The following is a 14,338-nucleotide window of genomic DNA, read 5'->3' as shown; positions in this document are numbered from 1 at the left end:
ACGGGAGGAGACAGCTCTCAGTCTCAGTCTCATTCTGAGACTCCTGGAGGCAGGATCGCCTTTTGGACTGAGGTAGAGGTGAGAGCCAATGGGTGGCTGTTTTGTTTTTCTGACCTTCAGGTTGAATTCCAATTTCTCTCTCTGAGTTTTTATTAATCATGCGTCAAATCTCTCTTAATTTTCCAGGTGATTTTTGAAGTGGTAACCTCTGGACACCAAGGCTACCTTGCTATTGATGAAGTTAAGGTGTTAGGACACCCATGCAGTAAGTACACTTTGTTTTTAAATGTTGGGGTTCATCACTGGGACACATTTACACCATAGACTGAAAGACGGGAGGAAACCCAGAGAGACGCTGTCCTGCCAAGAGTTTCACAGCAGGCTCTGATTGTGGGTCCAGCTCTGGATGCCCCACTGTGCGAAATTGGTGTGCAAATGCAGATACTTTGATAGCTTTGAAAATGCAAAGCAGGTGTGAGGGACATTTGGATTTCTATTTTCAATATTAGCACAGAATTAAATGTGGCAGGTTGGCACATTCCGTTCCCAATTCGAGGATGTTTCTATCCCTGTTCCTAAGTTTTTGTCACACAGTTCCAAACAGTATGGACCCAGTAGACTTAGTACCTACCGAATATAAAGTCCCTTCCTTAGCCATCTGTCAGCGCCAGATTTGCCTGTCCCTTCTCTTTACGAATTTGTACTTTACAAATGTTCAGTATGGGAGGAAGGACCTTTATAGAAAGCTGAGATGATATTGGGGAGGTGGGTAAACTGAGGCCAAGCAAGCGGACTGCAGGTACCACCGTGACATAAGAGCTGGCTATATATCTGCCTCGTGGCCCTTGGGAGGTGGCTGCTTGTCCAGGATCCAGAACTTCTCCATTTCTCTTGAATCTTTCTGTCCTTGCCTTAGATGCAAAACCTGGACAGGATCGTTCAGGATGGGTCAAATGCCCACTCCCTTCAATCATTTGATGTAATTTTGGGAAAGTAGGGGTAGTATTCCCATTGTTATGGGATCCAGGCCTGGATTTTTTTAAAACTAAGGAATTTACTATGCTGGGAAGTGAAACAGAAAAAAAACCAACAACCTGTATATGTATATGTGTACACACACACACACACACATACACACACACGTATGTATGTGTGCTTGCATGTGGGTTTGTGTATATATATGTCTGTATGTATGTGTATGTATGGATATGCATGTGCACATACATATATGTGTGAATGTATGCGTATATGTGTGAATGCATGTGTGTATGTGTGTGTTTATACATGTGTGAACTATGATTCTTATAAGCAGTATGTATTCATAATGTTAGTTATAGCAACACTGTTAGTTTTGCCTTCCATATATTCTAATAAGTGGTATTCATTCATGTACATTTTTCTGTGTTTCTGTTCCATGATGTCCACTGACAGCTGGTACACAGAACCCAGAATCCATGGATGCCCGAATAGGAGAGGGACATAGTCTTTGCATCCTCCTTGAGTCTTTGAGTCATTTCTTAACTACTTACAATAACAAGTAACGTGCAAAGGCTTCGTAATAGTAAGTGTGGCAGGGAGGGACCATGGTATATACTCCATAAAGACTCCTTTGTTCCTGATTGTTTCTGTTCATGTTGACTGAGTCTGCATGTGCAGTTTGTAGATTTGGAGGGCTAACGTAGTCTTATTTGGCTTTTCTCCCTCGTTCCACTTACATTTTTAAGATGAATCCTTAGCATTCAGCCATAGGAACATAGCACAGCTTGTACTTATTTTTGAACATTTGGTGACTCCTCCTCCTCTGTTTTTGTTTATTAAAATTATTACTGTGATTCAGCATGTGTGTCCATGGGAAAAATATGTGTATATGTCTAAGAAGCCAAGTCCCTGGAATGTGGGGAGACGTGGTGTTATAATTTATCAGTTGCTCCCAAATTGCTGTGAGAAGTATCTGAACCAATTTGCATCCGACCAATGGTGTGTGGATATTTTATTTCCCCTGTATCCTTTCTCAAGACTGATGATACTGTAAGTTTTCATCGCACCAATGGTGCATGAACATTTTATTTCCCCTGTATCCTTTCCCAAGACTGATAAAGTAAGTTTGCATCCCACCAATGGTGTGTGGATATTTTATTTCCCCTGTATTCTTTCCCAAGACTGATACTGTAGGTTTGCATCCCACCAATGGTGTGTGGGTATTTTATTTCCCCTGTATCCTTTCCCAAGACTGATACTGTAAGTTTGCATCCCACCAATGATGCATGAACATTTGATTTCCCCTGTATCCTTTCTCAAGAGTGATACTTTCAGAGTTTACATTTTTGGCCATCTGAGCGATGGCAGCCTACTTTATTTTTAGAATGCCTGGCATGCAAAGAAATTGGCAAGTTGCTACATTTCCTGGGTCTCTGCTGATGGCCCCTGTCCAAACTATGAAAGAATGGTCAGATCCACAGTATTCAAATGCACGCACTTGCAAGGAGAGCTCAGCATTTCTTCAGTTGCCTGAATTAGAATTGATCATTAGACAGTCCATTGTAGCTATAGGGGGCACCTGTGCGGTCATTATCCCACAGAGGTACACGACACAGTTGACTCATTTCATCTACGGGGCCTTTACTCTCTCTGATGTCTTCTTCTGGTCCCATGTGCAGGTTCACACACATCCATCATCTTGTCCATGACCAAAGCTGCCATTAATTTGGTTACATGTCACATTTGCCTTTTCTTCTGTATCAGCAAGATGGGGTGTGTGTGTGCGGGGGGGGGGGGATTCACAGATAATCTTCCCACTTTTTTATTTCACAAAAAGGTAAAAATAAAAAAAAATGAACGAGGCTGAAACTAGGTGAAACATCTGGGCAAGATTAGGAAACAGAATATAATTATCTGAACTGGAACTTAGCCAAGTCCTTGCACCCAAGTCTACAACTTTGAGATGTGCTCCGGGGTCTGCTAACGTGTATCTTCATGGCTTCTGAGTCACCATGTAAAAGGAGGACAGGCGATAACCCAAAAGTTCTGTACCTGTACTGAGTGCTGAGTGCCCTGATATGTCCTGCCTTCCTGTTTCTTAGAGCTAGCTGTCTGCAAGGACATGTGCTTCAGTGGGTACAAATGAGAGAACCTGCAGCCAGGGTTACCCAAAGCATCCTAAGCCTGCATCCTAGGTTTCTCCTTTATACATAGGGCCTCTGGCTGGCATGTGAGTTCCTCAAATGCAGCCTCTTACTCTCCACTGGGTTTCAGGCTGTGTGTTTAACACAGACATAAAGATTTAATGCTTAGCCTTTCTGTGACTATGTCCTGAGATGTTTGTGTGTTGGTGTTGTGGTGGCATGCGTTCCTGTGGAGTCAGCTTCCCATGCCACTCGGGATGAATGTATGATTCCTCCTCTGAAGGTAAGCACATGTGTACCTAATTAGCTTCACGAGTTGCCTTAGGAGACACAGAACGGGATGGCAGGCTGGTTACTGAGGGTTAGGGGGTGATGCATGTTGCAGTAGCCCTGTGAACAGTAAGTTGTAAGGGGGTTTATTAAAGCTCTTTGGTAGTTATTTCTTCCTGTAATATGTGTGTCTGTGGGAAAAATGTGCAAATAGAACTTGTAAGAATGAAGACATTCGGTTTGAACTCAAAATAGAAAGCTTTATAGGTAAGATTTTATTTCTTATCAAGATCCATAGTGTAGTGAAGAGCGGTGGGCTGCAATCCTGCCGCCCAGCTCCCGGCCGCCTGGCTAGCTTATGCCCCCAAATAACAACACAAAAATTGTATTCATTTAAACACTGCCTGGCCCATTAGTTTCAGCCTTTTATTGGCTAATTTTCACATCTTTCTTAACCCAATTCTAATAATCTGTGTAGCACCACAAGGTGGTGGCTTACCGGGAAAGATTCAGCATGTCTGACCTGGTGGTTGGCTTCATGGTGACTGACCCAGAGAGGAGAGGCATGGTGAATGTCTCACTTCCCTCTTCCTCCCAGCATTCTGTTCTGTCTACTCCACCTACCTAAGGGCTGGCCTATCAAATGGCCAAGGCAGTTTCTTTATTAACCAATGAAATCAACACAAAACAGAAGACCCTCCCACATCAAAGATCGCTAAATAATGATCAGTTGTTTTGAAAATTTGATGCGTGTTAATTTGGATTCTCAGAGGAGCATAAATATTTTACATGTAAAGGATGTTTTCTGTGAGGAGGCAGAGCTGCTGAGTCTCGTTGACTTCACTGTCCAGGCTCCTGTTTGGACTCCTGGGTTTATGAGCAGTTTGCCCACAGTTGTTCTCATAGAGGATGCAGATGCTCGTAAAATTGATATCAGCCTAGTGACAGTAAGATACAGGACCAGCCTAAACTGGAAATGGTTGTATGGAATCAGCAGCTGTCTGGTTAAGACCCCCCTTCTAACAAATGTAGATTTGAATTTGGTGTGCACACTAAAAGTGTATCTTGAGTTTGGTTCAGGAATCCCAGTAGGAAAAACTGAGAAGGATGTTGTCAGCTTCCGAAACATCTCCTTTGTTTAAGCACATTGAGGATGCATCTGCAAGTATTGTGTGGTACCTCGCCTTTTTGCCTGTGGCAGGTGCTCACTCTGTAGATCAGGCTGTCCTTGAACTCGTGACCCTCAGACTTCAGGATTGCCAGTGCTGATTTCATGGGCACGTGCCACCAATTAAAACTCTTGGGATTACTGTTATCGCCTCATGGTGTTAATGTATATTTTCATGTATTAGAAACCACGGATATCTTAACAGTTTTATTGAGATGTAATTTCCATGTCCTATAAATTCCTCTGTTAATGTATTTGCTTGAGTTGTTGGTTGTATTTTCATCCTCACTGTACCTGACAGCATTGCACAAACCTACCTTTGGTCTGTACTTTTAAGGTGCGTATGAAACATCAATGAATTTAATGTTACACTTCAATCCCATATCCAAGGTGCATCCTTTATAGGTATGCAAATACTGAAAAATCTGACGATATTTGAAATTTGAAAACACTTTGGTCTCAGTATTTCAAAGAAGAGTTAGTTAACCTACATTATTATGGTTAATTATCCATTTCTGTAACCACCCTTGGATTATTTACTGGGAAGTAGTAAATCCAAATAACCAAACTGATAGATTTCTTAAATTGGGGGGGGGGGCTCATTTGTGTCCACTTGAGATTCAGAGCATGCTTGCCAAGTATGTTTGCCAGTGTTGGCCGGGTAGTTCTGAGCCCTTCTGTTTGTCAGCTTCCTCGCTTGTGGTGACAGCTAGGGAGACCTGTGCTCTGGTTGTTCTGCCTGTCGGGCACACTTCCAGTTCTTTCAGCCTTTGCCATCACATAGAGATATAAATGAACATAAGAGGGTTAGAGCCTCCTCGTTTTCTGCCCCTCTTCAGTTTGCTCTTTGATCTTGCCAATTACCGCTCTCTGATTTTGTTGCTATGATTTTGACACAGGCTTTGAAGAATCAATAGTAATGAAACATCTCCGAGGAGATCTGTGTCTTGGTCAATGATGACTCATGCCTTTGGGATCAAAGGCTGATCGGGGATCAATTAAGATTTGAGAACTTTGCTCTTTGTGCAAAGCAATGGAATGCAGCCATCTGGAGGGAAGGGCAGAGCTGAACCAAACCTGTTTGTTATTCATGGAAGACAGTTTGTAGAGCTCCCGCAGACTTCACAGGGATCTGGTGGAGTATTTTGAAAGGGTACCCAGAAAATAAATGGGCCTATAAATTCAGAGAGAAAGAGGGAATGTTTCTTTTTGAATATGAGATGGGCTGGAATTTCCATTCCGAAGGTGCTATACTTGGAATTCCAATTACAGTAGTTTGGCAAAGTCGGTATTCCAACTCAGCGTGGGTTCTAAACTTAGCTGGACAGAGAGCCTTTTTTTCTTGGGCTCTTTTCCACTTTGAAAGGATGAGTCAGTTATTTTAAACAGAATTTTTTAAGGGCTAAGCACACAGAATACCTTGCCCAAATCATCTTTTTAAAATCTTTATCTCACTCCATTACATGAGTATTTAAAAAAAAAAAAAAAGATCTCAATGGCCAGTGTTGGTGGACACATTTAATCCCAGCACTCAGGAGGTGGAGACAACTGGATTTTTGTTAGTCCGAGGCCAGCCTGGTCTACAGAGCAGCCAGGGCTACACAGAGAAACCCTGTCTCAGAAACCAAAACCAAAACAAACGAAAAGGAAAGAAAAGCTCTCTATTTCACAGAAAGAAAGTTCCACAAAGACTTGGGTGTAGGGACTTTTCCTATATTTGGAGGTAGTAAAGGCTGAGGTGTTGATGCTTGAACACAGTGTGCTGACACCAGAATCCTAGTTTGGATCCACCTTAAGCCACTTGCCAAGAGAAGATTGTTCTAGATCTTCCAGTTCAGGACCTGGAGGGTCAGAGACCTCCTGGAACTCTGGAACATTATGCTGCCTTCATGTTTATTGAAAACTATTCTTCTAACAGCAGCCGAAACTTCCTGGAGGAAGCTGTCCTTGGAAGTAGAATGTCACCGTATTCTTCATGCTGGTGGATAAGTTTCCATCCTGAACCCAGGACCATTAATCTTTCCTGTGAAGTTGTCTTTACCTGGTTCCCACTTGAGGTGTAGCTTTGGTGAGCTGTCCAGATACCACCCCATGCTCTCTGGCTTCCTGTGTTTCAACCGTGCCCATACTATCTCCTAGGTTAAAGGCAGTTGGTTATTCTAGAGGAAGACTGTCTCTGATCCAGTCTGAACCAACACGGATCCTTAGGCTCTGCATCTTTCTATGCAAGCAGTGGTACACACAGATGCTAAGAAGCTGCATTAGAGTCAAAACGACTCTAACTAGGAAGAGGTAGCTTCCTGTCTCAGTAGGGTTTCATTTGCTGTGAAGAGACACCATGTGTGAAGAGACACCATGACCATGCTAACTCTTAGAAAGGAAAAACATTTCACTGGGCTGACTTACATTTTCAGAGGTTTAGTCCATGATCATCATGGTGGGACATGGTGGCATACAGGCGGACATGATGCTGGAGAAGGACCTGAGAGTTCTACATCTTGACTCTCAGACAAGAAGTAGTCTGTCTCACTGGGTATGGCTCACTGGGTGTGAACTCGAAGTTCAGCTCCACAGTGACACACTTCCTCCAACAATGCCACACCTCCTAATAGTGCCACTCCCTTTGGGGGCCATTTTCTTTCAAACCACCACACTTCCTGTGCAGCCCATCTTTTATTGAGGGAAGGGATAACACAAAAGCCGAGGATCAGACAGTCCCATCTCTGATCTCCAGATTGCGATGTGTCTAAGTGTGTCCTAACGGACAGCGCTGGCAGCATTATCAGTAGATTGCAGTGAAGAATGAGCGCTTTGCTGCTCCTAGTTTAGGCAAGAGTTGTTGCCAGCATGGCCCTTTAGAAAGCAATCTTCCCAAACGTCCTCCGTTGACGTGGATGAAGACAGCTAAAGCATCACCAACGGAAGCAGCAGGAAGGCTGCCACTCAAATGTTTTATTATTATTAGAGGTCAGCAGACAGAACAAAGCGCACAGAGGCCCATCGCTTTCTCACAAGAGACTACAGAAGTTAAAAGCTGCTACTTAGTTTTTAGGATGGGATTGCCTAGAAGAGCCCTCTCAGGTCCACCTGGTGGAAATGTACATGGTATGTCTCAGTAGAATGGAGTCTGAAATCTCTGTCTGATTTCAAAATAAGCCGATGTTCAAATACTTCTCCATGGGCATTTCACGAGGAAAATTACTGACGTTATCTTGTTAGCCTTTTAAAAAGTGTAAGAGTGTCATGAAAAAAGGCAGGAGGCTCATGATGGTCATCAAGTTTGAGAATATAAAGATCCTATAATGGGAAGAGACAAAAGACAGTTGTGAGTGTGCTTCAGTGTGGCAGAAAACTCCTACCCGAGCTCTGCGAGGCTTAGCTGCAGAACATAGGCATATATAAGGACTGCCACCAGGTGCTGAGACTTTGCTGTTTTGGTTCAGTAGGATATACATACATATATACATACATACATACATACATACACACACAATTATTACGTTTTTATGTTCTTTGTTGTTTAGACAACCTGGGCATCTATCCAAAGCTGCTTCACACTTGTGATTTTTCCTTCCTTAGCAGTCCAAGTGCTAAGAATACAGATTGTCACCCCCATGACCAGCCAAGTGGAATATTTTTTAACCCATATATACCCTATCAACCTCCCTTCCCACTCTGTGCCATGCACACAGAGTGCCTCAGGATGTGGGCTTTGCATCATTTTTAGTAATGTGTGGAGATGATATAGTTCCTGTGAACCCATATGGATCAGAGTTTAGTTTGCTAGCTGAGCTTTAGTTCAGAATGCTGCTCTGTGTTTCCTCAACAGGTTCCAGGATGCTCTCCATTCAAAGCAACCGAGGATGCAGAAATACAGGCACAATGCAAAATTTGCTTCTTAAAAATAATATATCATTTAAAATGAAATTTCTCTATCTTAATGTTTCTTCTAAAATATTTTCTAAGGTAAAGCATACTTTTTAAAAACCACATGTCATAAGGGGAAAAAAACTACATTCCGGTATCTTGAAACTTTTAATATGCTGGAAGGAGAAATGGGTGATCAGTCTAGGTAAGAAATTTCAGACTTATTTCAGAGATGGAGGAAGGGAAATTATTTTTTAAACATCTACACATGCTATTATAGTTTGACAAAGGACATAATCTGAGTAGCCCACCCTTGCTCTTCCAAAATGATGAATTAGTTAATGTTTTATTTTTTTTTTGTTCAAGATGCTGCAAATTAATTATGCCTTAGATATCTGTAGTTTGTACTTCAATAGTTCTGTAAATAGCAGACGACGGGCTGCAGATCTGTGTCTACGGATGGGCTGTGATCTGTGTCTCATGGACAGGCTGTGATCTTTATCTCATGGACAGGCTGTGGTTCTGTTTCTCATGGACGGGCTGCGGATCTGTGTCTCATGGCTCTCCTAGGAAAGGCCGGGATGTAAAGGCATGAGCCCTCGTCTACATCTTGATACTTTTGGGGAGAAGGGGCTTTCAGTCCTTTAATGGACTCTTCAGTGGAGAGAGCTTAGTAACTGTAGGTAAGTAAAATCAGAGGAACTTGGAGATGTTTGACAATCTGGAGGAGAAGGGTCTAGAGAAGTGCGGGACCAGGGCACAGACAGAAGACGTGGAGGAAGAAGGACTCTTCCGCTTAGCTATTAGTATTGAAAAAGTTCAGTTTCCTACACAATCCGGGATAAACAAGAGATGCAATTAATCTTGCAAAATGTAAAGTACCTGCTTCTTATAGGTGATTACTTAAAGGATGAACTCCACTTCTGTATAATTTTTTATTATGAACACAACAATAAAGCTTTTTTTAACAGAAAGAAAAGCAGTGAGAAATCGCGCTGATTTTACATCTGTGTACTGCTAATGTCATCGTTTATCCCTAAGTACATTTATAAATAAGCCCTGTCATATCAAGACAAAAATCATTTCCCCAAAAATGCCACTGGTAATTTCACATATCTATTTCGGGGTTTGAGGGTAACAGCCCTCTTTCCTCCCCTCCACAGCGTATGTTTTAAAAGAATTCTGTCTTAGGATGGACTTAGTCTCCCTTTGCTAATGAAACACACTTTTTATCTTCATGAACGGCTTTCTTTCCATGCTGTCTCATTTCATCTGCTCGTCCCACATGTGTGTGTAATGGTTATGACTTTTAACCATTAGTAATTCGTATTTTACAGTGCTAGCTAAATAGGAAACATAAATAATAGGAACGCATTATTAAATGTTAGTTACTATTACAATTTAAATATTATTTAGTTTGTAGTTTATATAATATACGAATTAAATGGTAAAAATTGAAAAGATCTGTATTACTATATGCCAGCATTCCATACGCCAATAAATTTTCTGAACTCACCATTTTCATACCCTTGAACTAGGCCTGGTCATAGTAAAAAATAAAGCAGTTATGTGTCAAAGGATGTGCTTATTAACAGATATAAATATGTTTAATCCTTGGGAGAATTAAAAACCAAAAGTATAGACGCTTGAATACTTCATTTTACTTAGAGCTCATCCAGATTGTAAGTCGCCAAGATCTGGAAACTACATTAGGCAAATTTCTAAATAAATAATACTTGAAACAAAAGCTGCCAGCCTGACTTGATGATTCAAATCCAGCCTGTTTTTATAATATTAAGTGCCTATCCAATATGGCATTAGTTTATTTGGCTAATAAGAGAAGGTAGAATTCTACCATACTTTATCATACTAAATGCTATTAACTCAGCAGGTTTAATTTATTAATTGGTATTTTTACAACTTAGCCAGCAATATAAAACCAGTCTCATTTACCAAGGTGTCTAAGTCACCTTGAATGAATAAACAAACACCTGAATGGCCTTGGACATTTGGATTCTTATTGAGGAGCTGACTTCTCCCAGTAGCTATGATGGAGTTCCTTTGCTAACTTGGTGATGTCATCTCGAGGTAGGGGATGATCATGTGCATAAAATTTATAGGTATGTATGTGCTTAAATAAATAGACATGCAAATAGATATACTACAGTATCATTGTAAATTTTTGTTCATAGATCATGTGTAAACACACACACAATTACTAATTGTATGCATATGTATAAATGCTTATTCTTGTCTTTGTTTCATTTTATATTTTTCTCTAAATTGTTTCTGGCAGATTAAAGATATTACTACTTGCTCAATATAGAGGCTAAAGTTCTTCACCAGTTTTCTCTTGTGTTGCATATGATCTTTTGCAACTGTGAGCTAAAGTTTGTCTCAAATCAGCCTTTGATTTTCTAGCCTCAGGCAGTTGGCTTTGGGGACATCCCTAAGTCCATTGTGAGCCTGTGAGGCAGTAGGGGAGGGTTTCACTTTAACCATTGCATGTAGGATGCTGTGAGGAGAGAGGTTTGGGGAGGAGCCTCTTGGAGATTTCTGGAAGAAGTTATTGAGGATGAATGCTCCCTAGTAAATCATATCAACAAGAACAGTTATGTACAGAGCTGGTGTGTAGTGAATGGGTATGCAGTCAGCACAGACGTGAAAAGGCACCATTCAGTCAGCTGAGAACTTCCCAAGAGAGGGATCCAGAAAGAAGTCTGGACCTCAGTCCAGACAGAGGAGCCCACAGAAGTGCCCTCCAAAGGAGGAGGTTCTAGGGAGCATGTACATCCAAACACCCCTGTGCACAAAAGTGTTCCTAGAGGCTTCCCAGAAATTGAAGTCCTTGCCCTAAAGAGATCTCAGGGAAATGAAAAAAAGGACCCATGCACCCAAACAGAACACATCAGAGAGAATTGAGGCAGGGCAGGACTTTCTGGAAAAGATCCTTTCTTTAGACTTGATTCCCCGAGACCTGGCAGTACTTGGTAGTATGCTGCTCACAAAAAGGATGCCTATGTTTTAGTTTCTCTTTATGGCTATGTTAAAACAATGTGACCAAAATATATAGGGAAGAAAGGGGTTTATTTCATCTTATACCTCCAGGTCACTGTCATTCTTGAAGGAGGTCAGGGCAGGGACCTGAAGGCAGGAATGTATGCTATTCTGTGCATCACTGCCTTCAACCAGGGGACTTTCACAGCCAAGGAAGTGTAGCAGGAACCAGAGGGGTTGTTGCTTGCTAGCTGGTTCTCTCTCTGAATGCATCATTGGTGGCTTATGCTCAAATAGCTTTTTGATTAGTGCAGAAGCACCTGCCCAGCAATAGTGCTGCCTATAATGGACTGTGCCATCTTTCATGTTCTACACACACACGTATATTATATATTATATTATATATGTATATATGTGTGATGTATGTATGTGTATATGCATATGTATATTATTAATGCACACACATATAAAACTATAGAGAGTTATATGTATGGTTATACATACCTCACCTTTGAAGCCAGCCATTGCTTTCCATTGCCCATAGTCTTCTCTGTGCCCAGTTTTTCGTTTCCTAACTGGAAAGGTTTGCTTTTCAAAAAACAAGCAAACCTGTTCTCCGTGTAGCCGCTCTTCCCAGGTGTGTTTGTCATTCTTGGAACATGCCTAGAACACCGTCTTGGTGTGACTCCAGATAACTAGGTCTCTAGGGCAGAGCGAACCAATTAAGGAACCAAAGAGTGGCTTCTGCATTTCCTGGGTGCGTGCCTCTGAGTCGTAGAGCATAAACATCTCAGGGGAGTGTCTTCACAGGAGCAGCTGGACCAATCTAGAAGGAGATGGCTAACTGAAGTGTTTCCATATTTTCTTATAGTCAAGAGTCCCACTCAAGGCTAATTTAAAGATATTCTAGTATAGACCTTTTCAGGTTTCCTACCTCTGGGACCTGATGATGATGATGATTATGATGATGATGATGATGAGGAGGAGGAGGAGGAGGGTGATGATGATGATGAGGAGGATGGTGATGCCTATAATAATGATGAGGAGGAGAAGGATGATGATGTTGTTGATGGTGATGTCTGTAATGATGAGGATGATACCACCTGTTATTATCTGATGTACTTGCCAATCTCTCTTGGAGAGTATCTGCTGTATTCTCAGTTATTGGCTTTATGGTGCTAGAAAATGGCTACTAAGCGACCCATCAGCTAAGGAAGGCTAAATTTCCATGTTCTACTTACTGGCTAACATCACACCATCAGAGGAGATCCCAAGAAAACTGAACAGAGGGAAAGCTGCCTCATGACTTGGAAAAGAGAATTTCAGAAGCAGTTTTGGAAGGGATGAGAAAGGATGACCATGAAAGAGAGTGGAAATGGCCCCTTGATGCTGGGAGTTGAACCCAGGGGAGGAGGGGAAGGGAAGAAGGCTCGGAGACAGGTTGGCACCTGAGGAACACTTGCCTTAGTGGAGAGGGCCTGAAGATTCCTTCCTGGGCTGATGAGGGCTGGGGTACCTTGAAAGGGTTGCCACTCTTCGGTTGTTGGCGGGGAGTGGATTTCACAGCCCTTCTAGAGGAGTCTGGACTGTCTGCTGTTTGAGACACGCCTGCCTAAGAGTCACAGGGAGGCTGATCCACTGTGGCCAGATGCGAAAGAATTGGGAGATAGAACTAAGAACTGATCTTTGTCCAAATCCACTGTGGACAGAGGAGGCGCGATGCCGTCATTTTCTCGTTTATGTGTTGACGTGCACATGACAAGGAATGGTGAACTTCAAACTGTTTTATAGGTGAAATGACTATTTGGAGATATTTCCAGTCTAGTTAGCAAGGGTTGCACTGAAATGGATTTGCGTGTTGAATATCCTTTGCCCAAACCACTTAAAAGCAGGCATGTGTTGGAATATTTTAAGGAGTTTTAGAATATCTTTGTATATGCATAATCTTGGCAATGAGATGGGAGTCTAAATGTGGAATTCATTCACATTTTATTTATCACTCATATGTATAAACTGAAGGTAATTTTATGCATTATGTTTAGGGTTTTAGTGCTTGTGTGCTTAGCTTATAGCATGTCCCATGAGTTGTGCAATTTTCTACCTGTTACATCATGTTCACTCTTAAAAAATAGTTTAGAATTTTCAGAGTAGGAGGCCAACCTAATTCTATCTATTATATACCTACCTACCTAGTTACCTACCCATCTATCACTATCTATCATCTGTCTGTCTGTCTATTTATATCTCTGTGTATGTGTGTATGTGAGAGAGAGAGAGGAGAGAGGGAGAGAGGGGAGAGAGAGGAGAGAGGGAGAGAGAGGAGAGAGGGAGAGAGAGGAGAGAGGGAGAGAGGAGGGAGAGGGGAGAGAGAGAGAAAGAGGAGGGAGAGAGGAGAGAGAGAGAGAAAGGAGAGAGGGAGAGAGAGGAGAGAGGGAGAGAGAGAAGAGAGGGAGAGAGGAGGGAGAGGGGAGAGAGAGAGAGGAGAGGAGAGAGAGAGGAGAGGGGGGGGAAGTGAGTGTGTGTGTGTTTGGTAGTGTTTAATGAGAATCGACTGTAATCAGTTTCTTTGATAAGAAAACAACTCATTTTCAGTGTAACCCTTTTAATTTAGTCAAACCCCACTAGTCTTCCTGGTCTGTATTAATATTTGGTTCCTCTGGTGTAGATATAAGCCTAAAATAATTGATATAATTTTTATGTGGTTAAAAAAATGGAGTCAAAGGTCAAGTGCAAAAGCGAGGAGGAAAAATTTTGCTATAGAAGTAGAAATTTCTGACAAACAGCTCTAAAGGTTACATGCCTGTGGTTTTATTAATGCAAATAACGTTCAGTTAATTTAATGACGCCATCATGAGTCGGCTGGTGGGAGATAGTTAGCACCAAGCTCACTGCTCTTGCTACCATGGTCACTGAA

At 41.8% G+C, this 14,338-nt stretch overlaps 1 protein-coding gene across 1 annotated transcript in view; it reads left to right on the top strand.

Moving 5' to 3' along the window:
• Ptprm (protein tyrosine phosphatase receptor type M) overlaps positions 1-14,338 on the top strand; it is a 670,047-nt gene that overhangs the window by 264,285 nt on the left and 391,424 nt on the right. The window contains exon 4 of the mRNA XM_038315433.1: positions 187-265. Within this exon, the coding sequence (XP_038171361.1) occupies positions 187-265 (79 nt within the window). The remainder of the gene's footprint in view (positions 1-186; positions 266-14,338) is intronic.

Source organism: Arvicola amphibius, chromosome 18, assembly GCF_903992535.2.
Source record: "Arvicola amphibius chromosome 18, mArvAmp1.2, whole genome shotgun sequence".
In the NCBI taxonomy this organism is placed as follows: Eukaryota; Metazoa; Chordata; class Mammalia; order Rodentia; family Cricetidae; genus Arvicola; species Arvicola amphibius.
The sequence above is the reverse complement of the archived record's forward strand: the minus strand, read 5'-3'. Positions and strand labels throughout refer to the sequence as shown.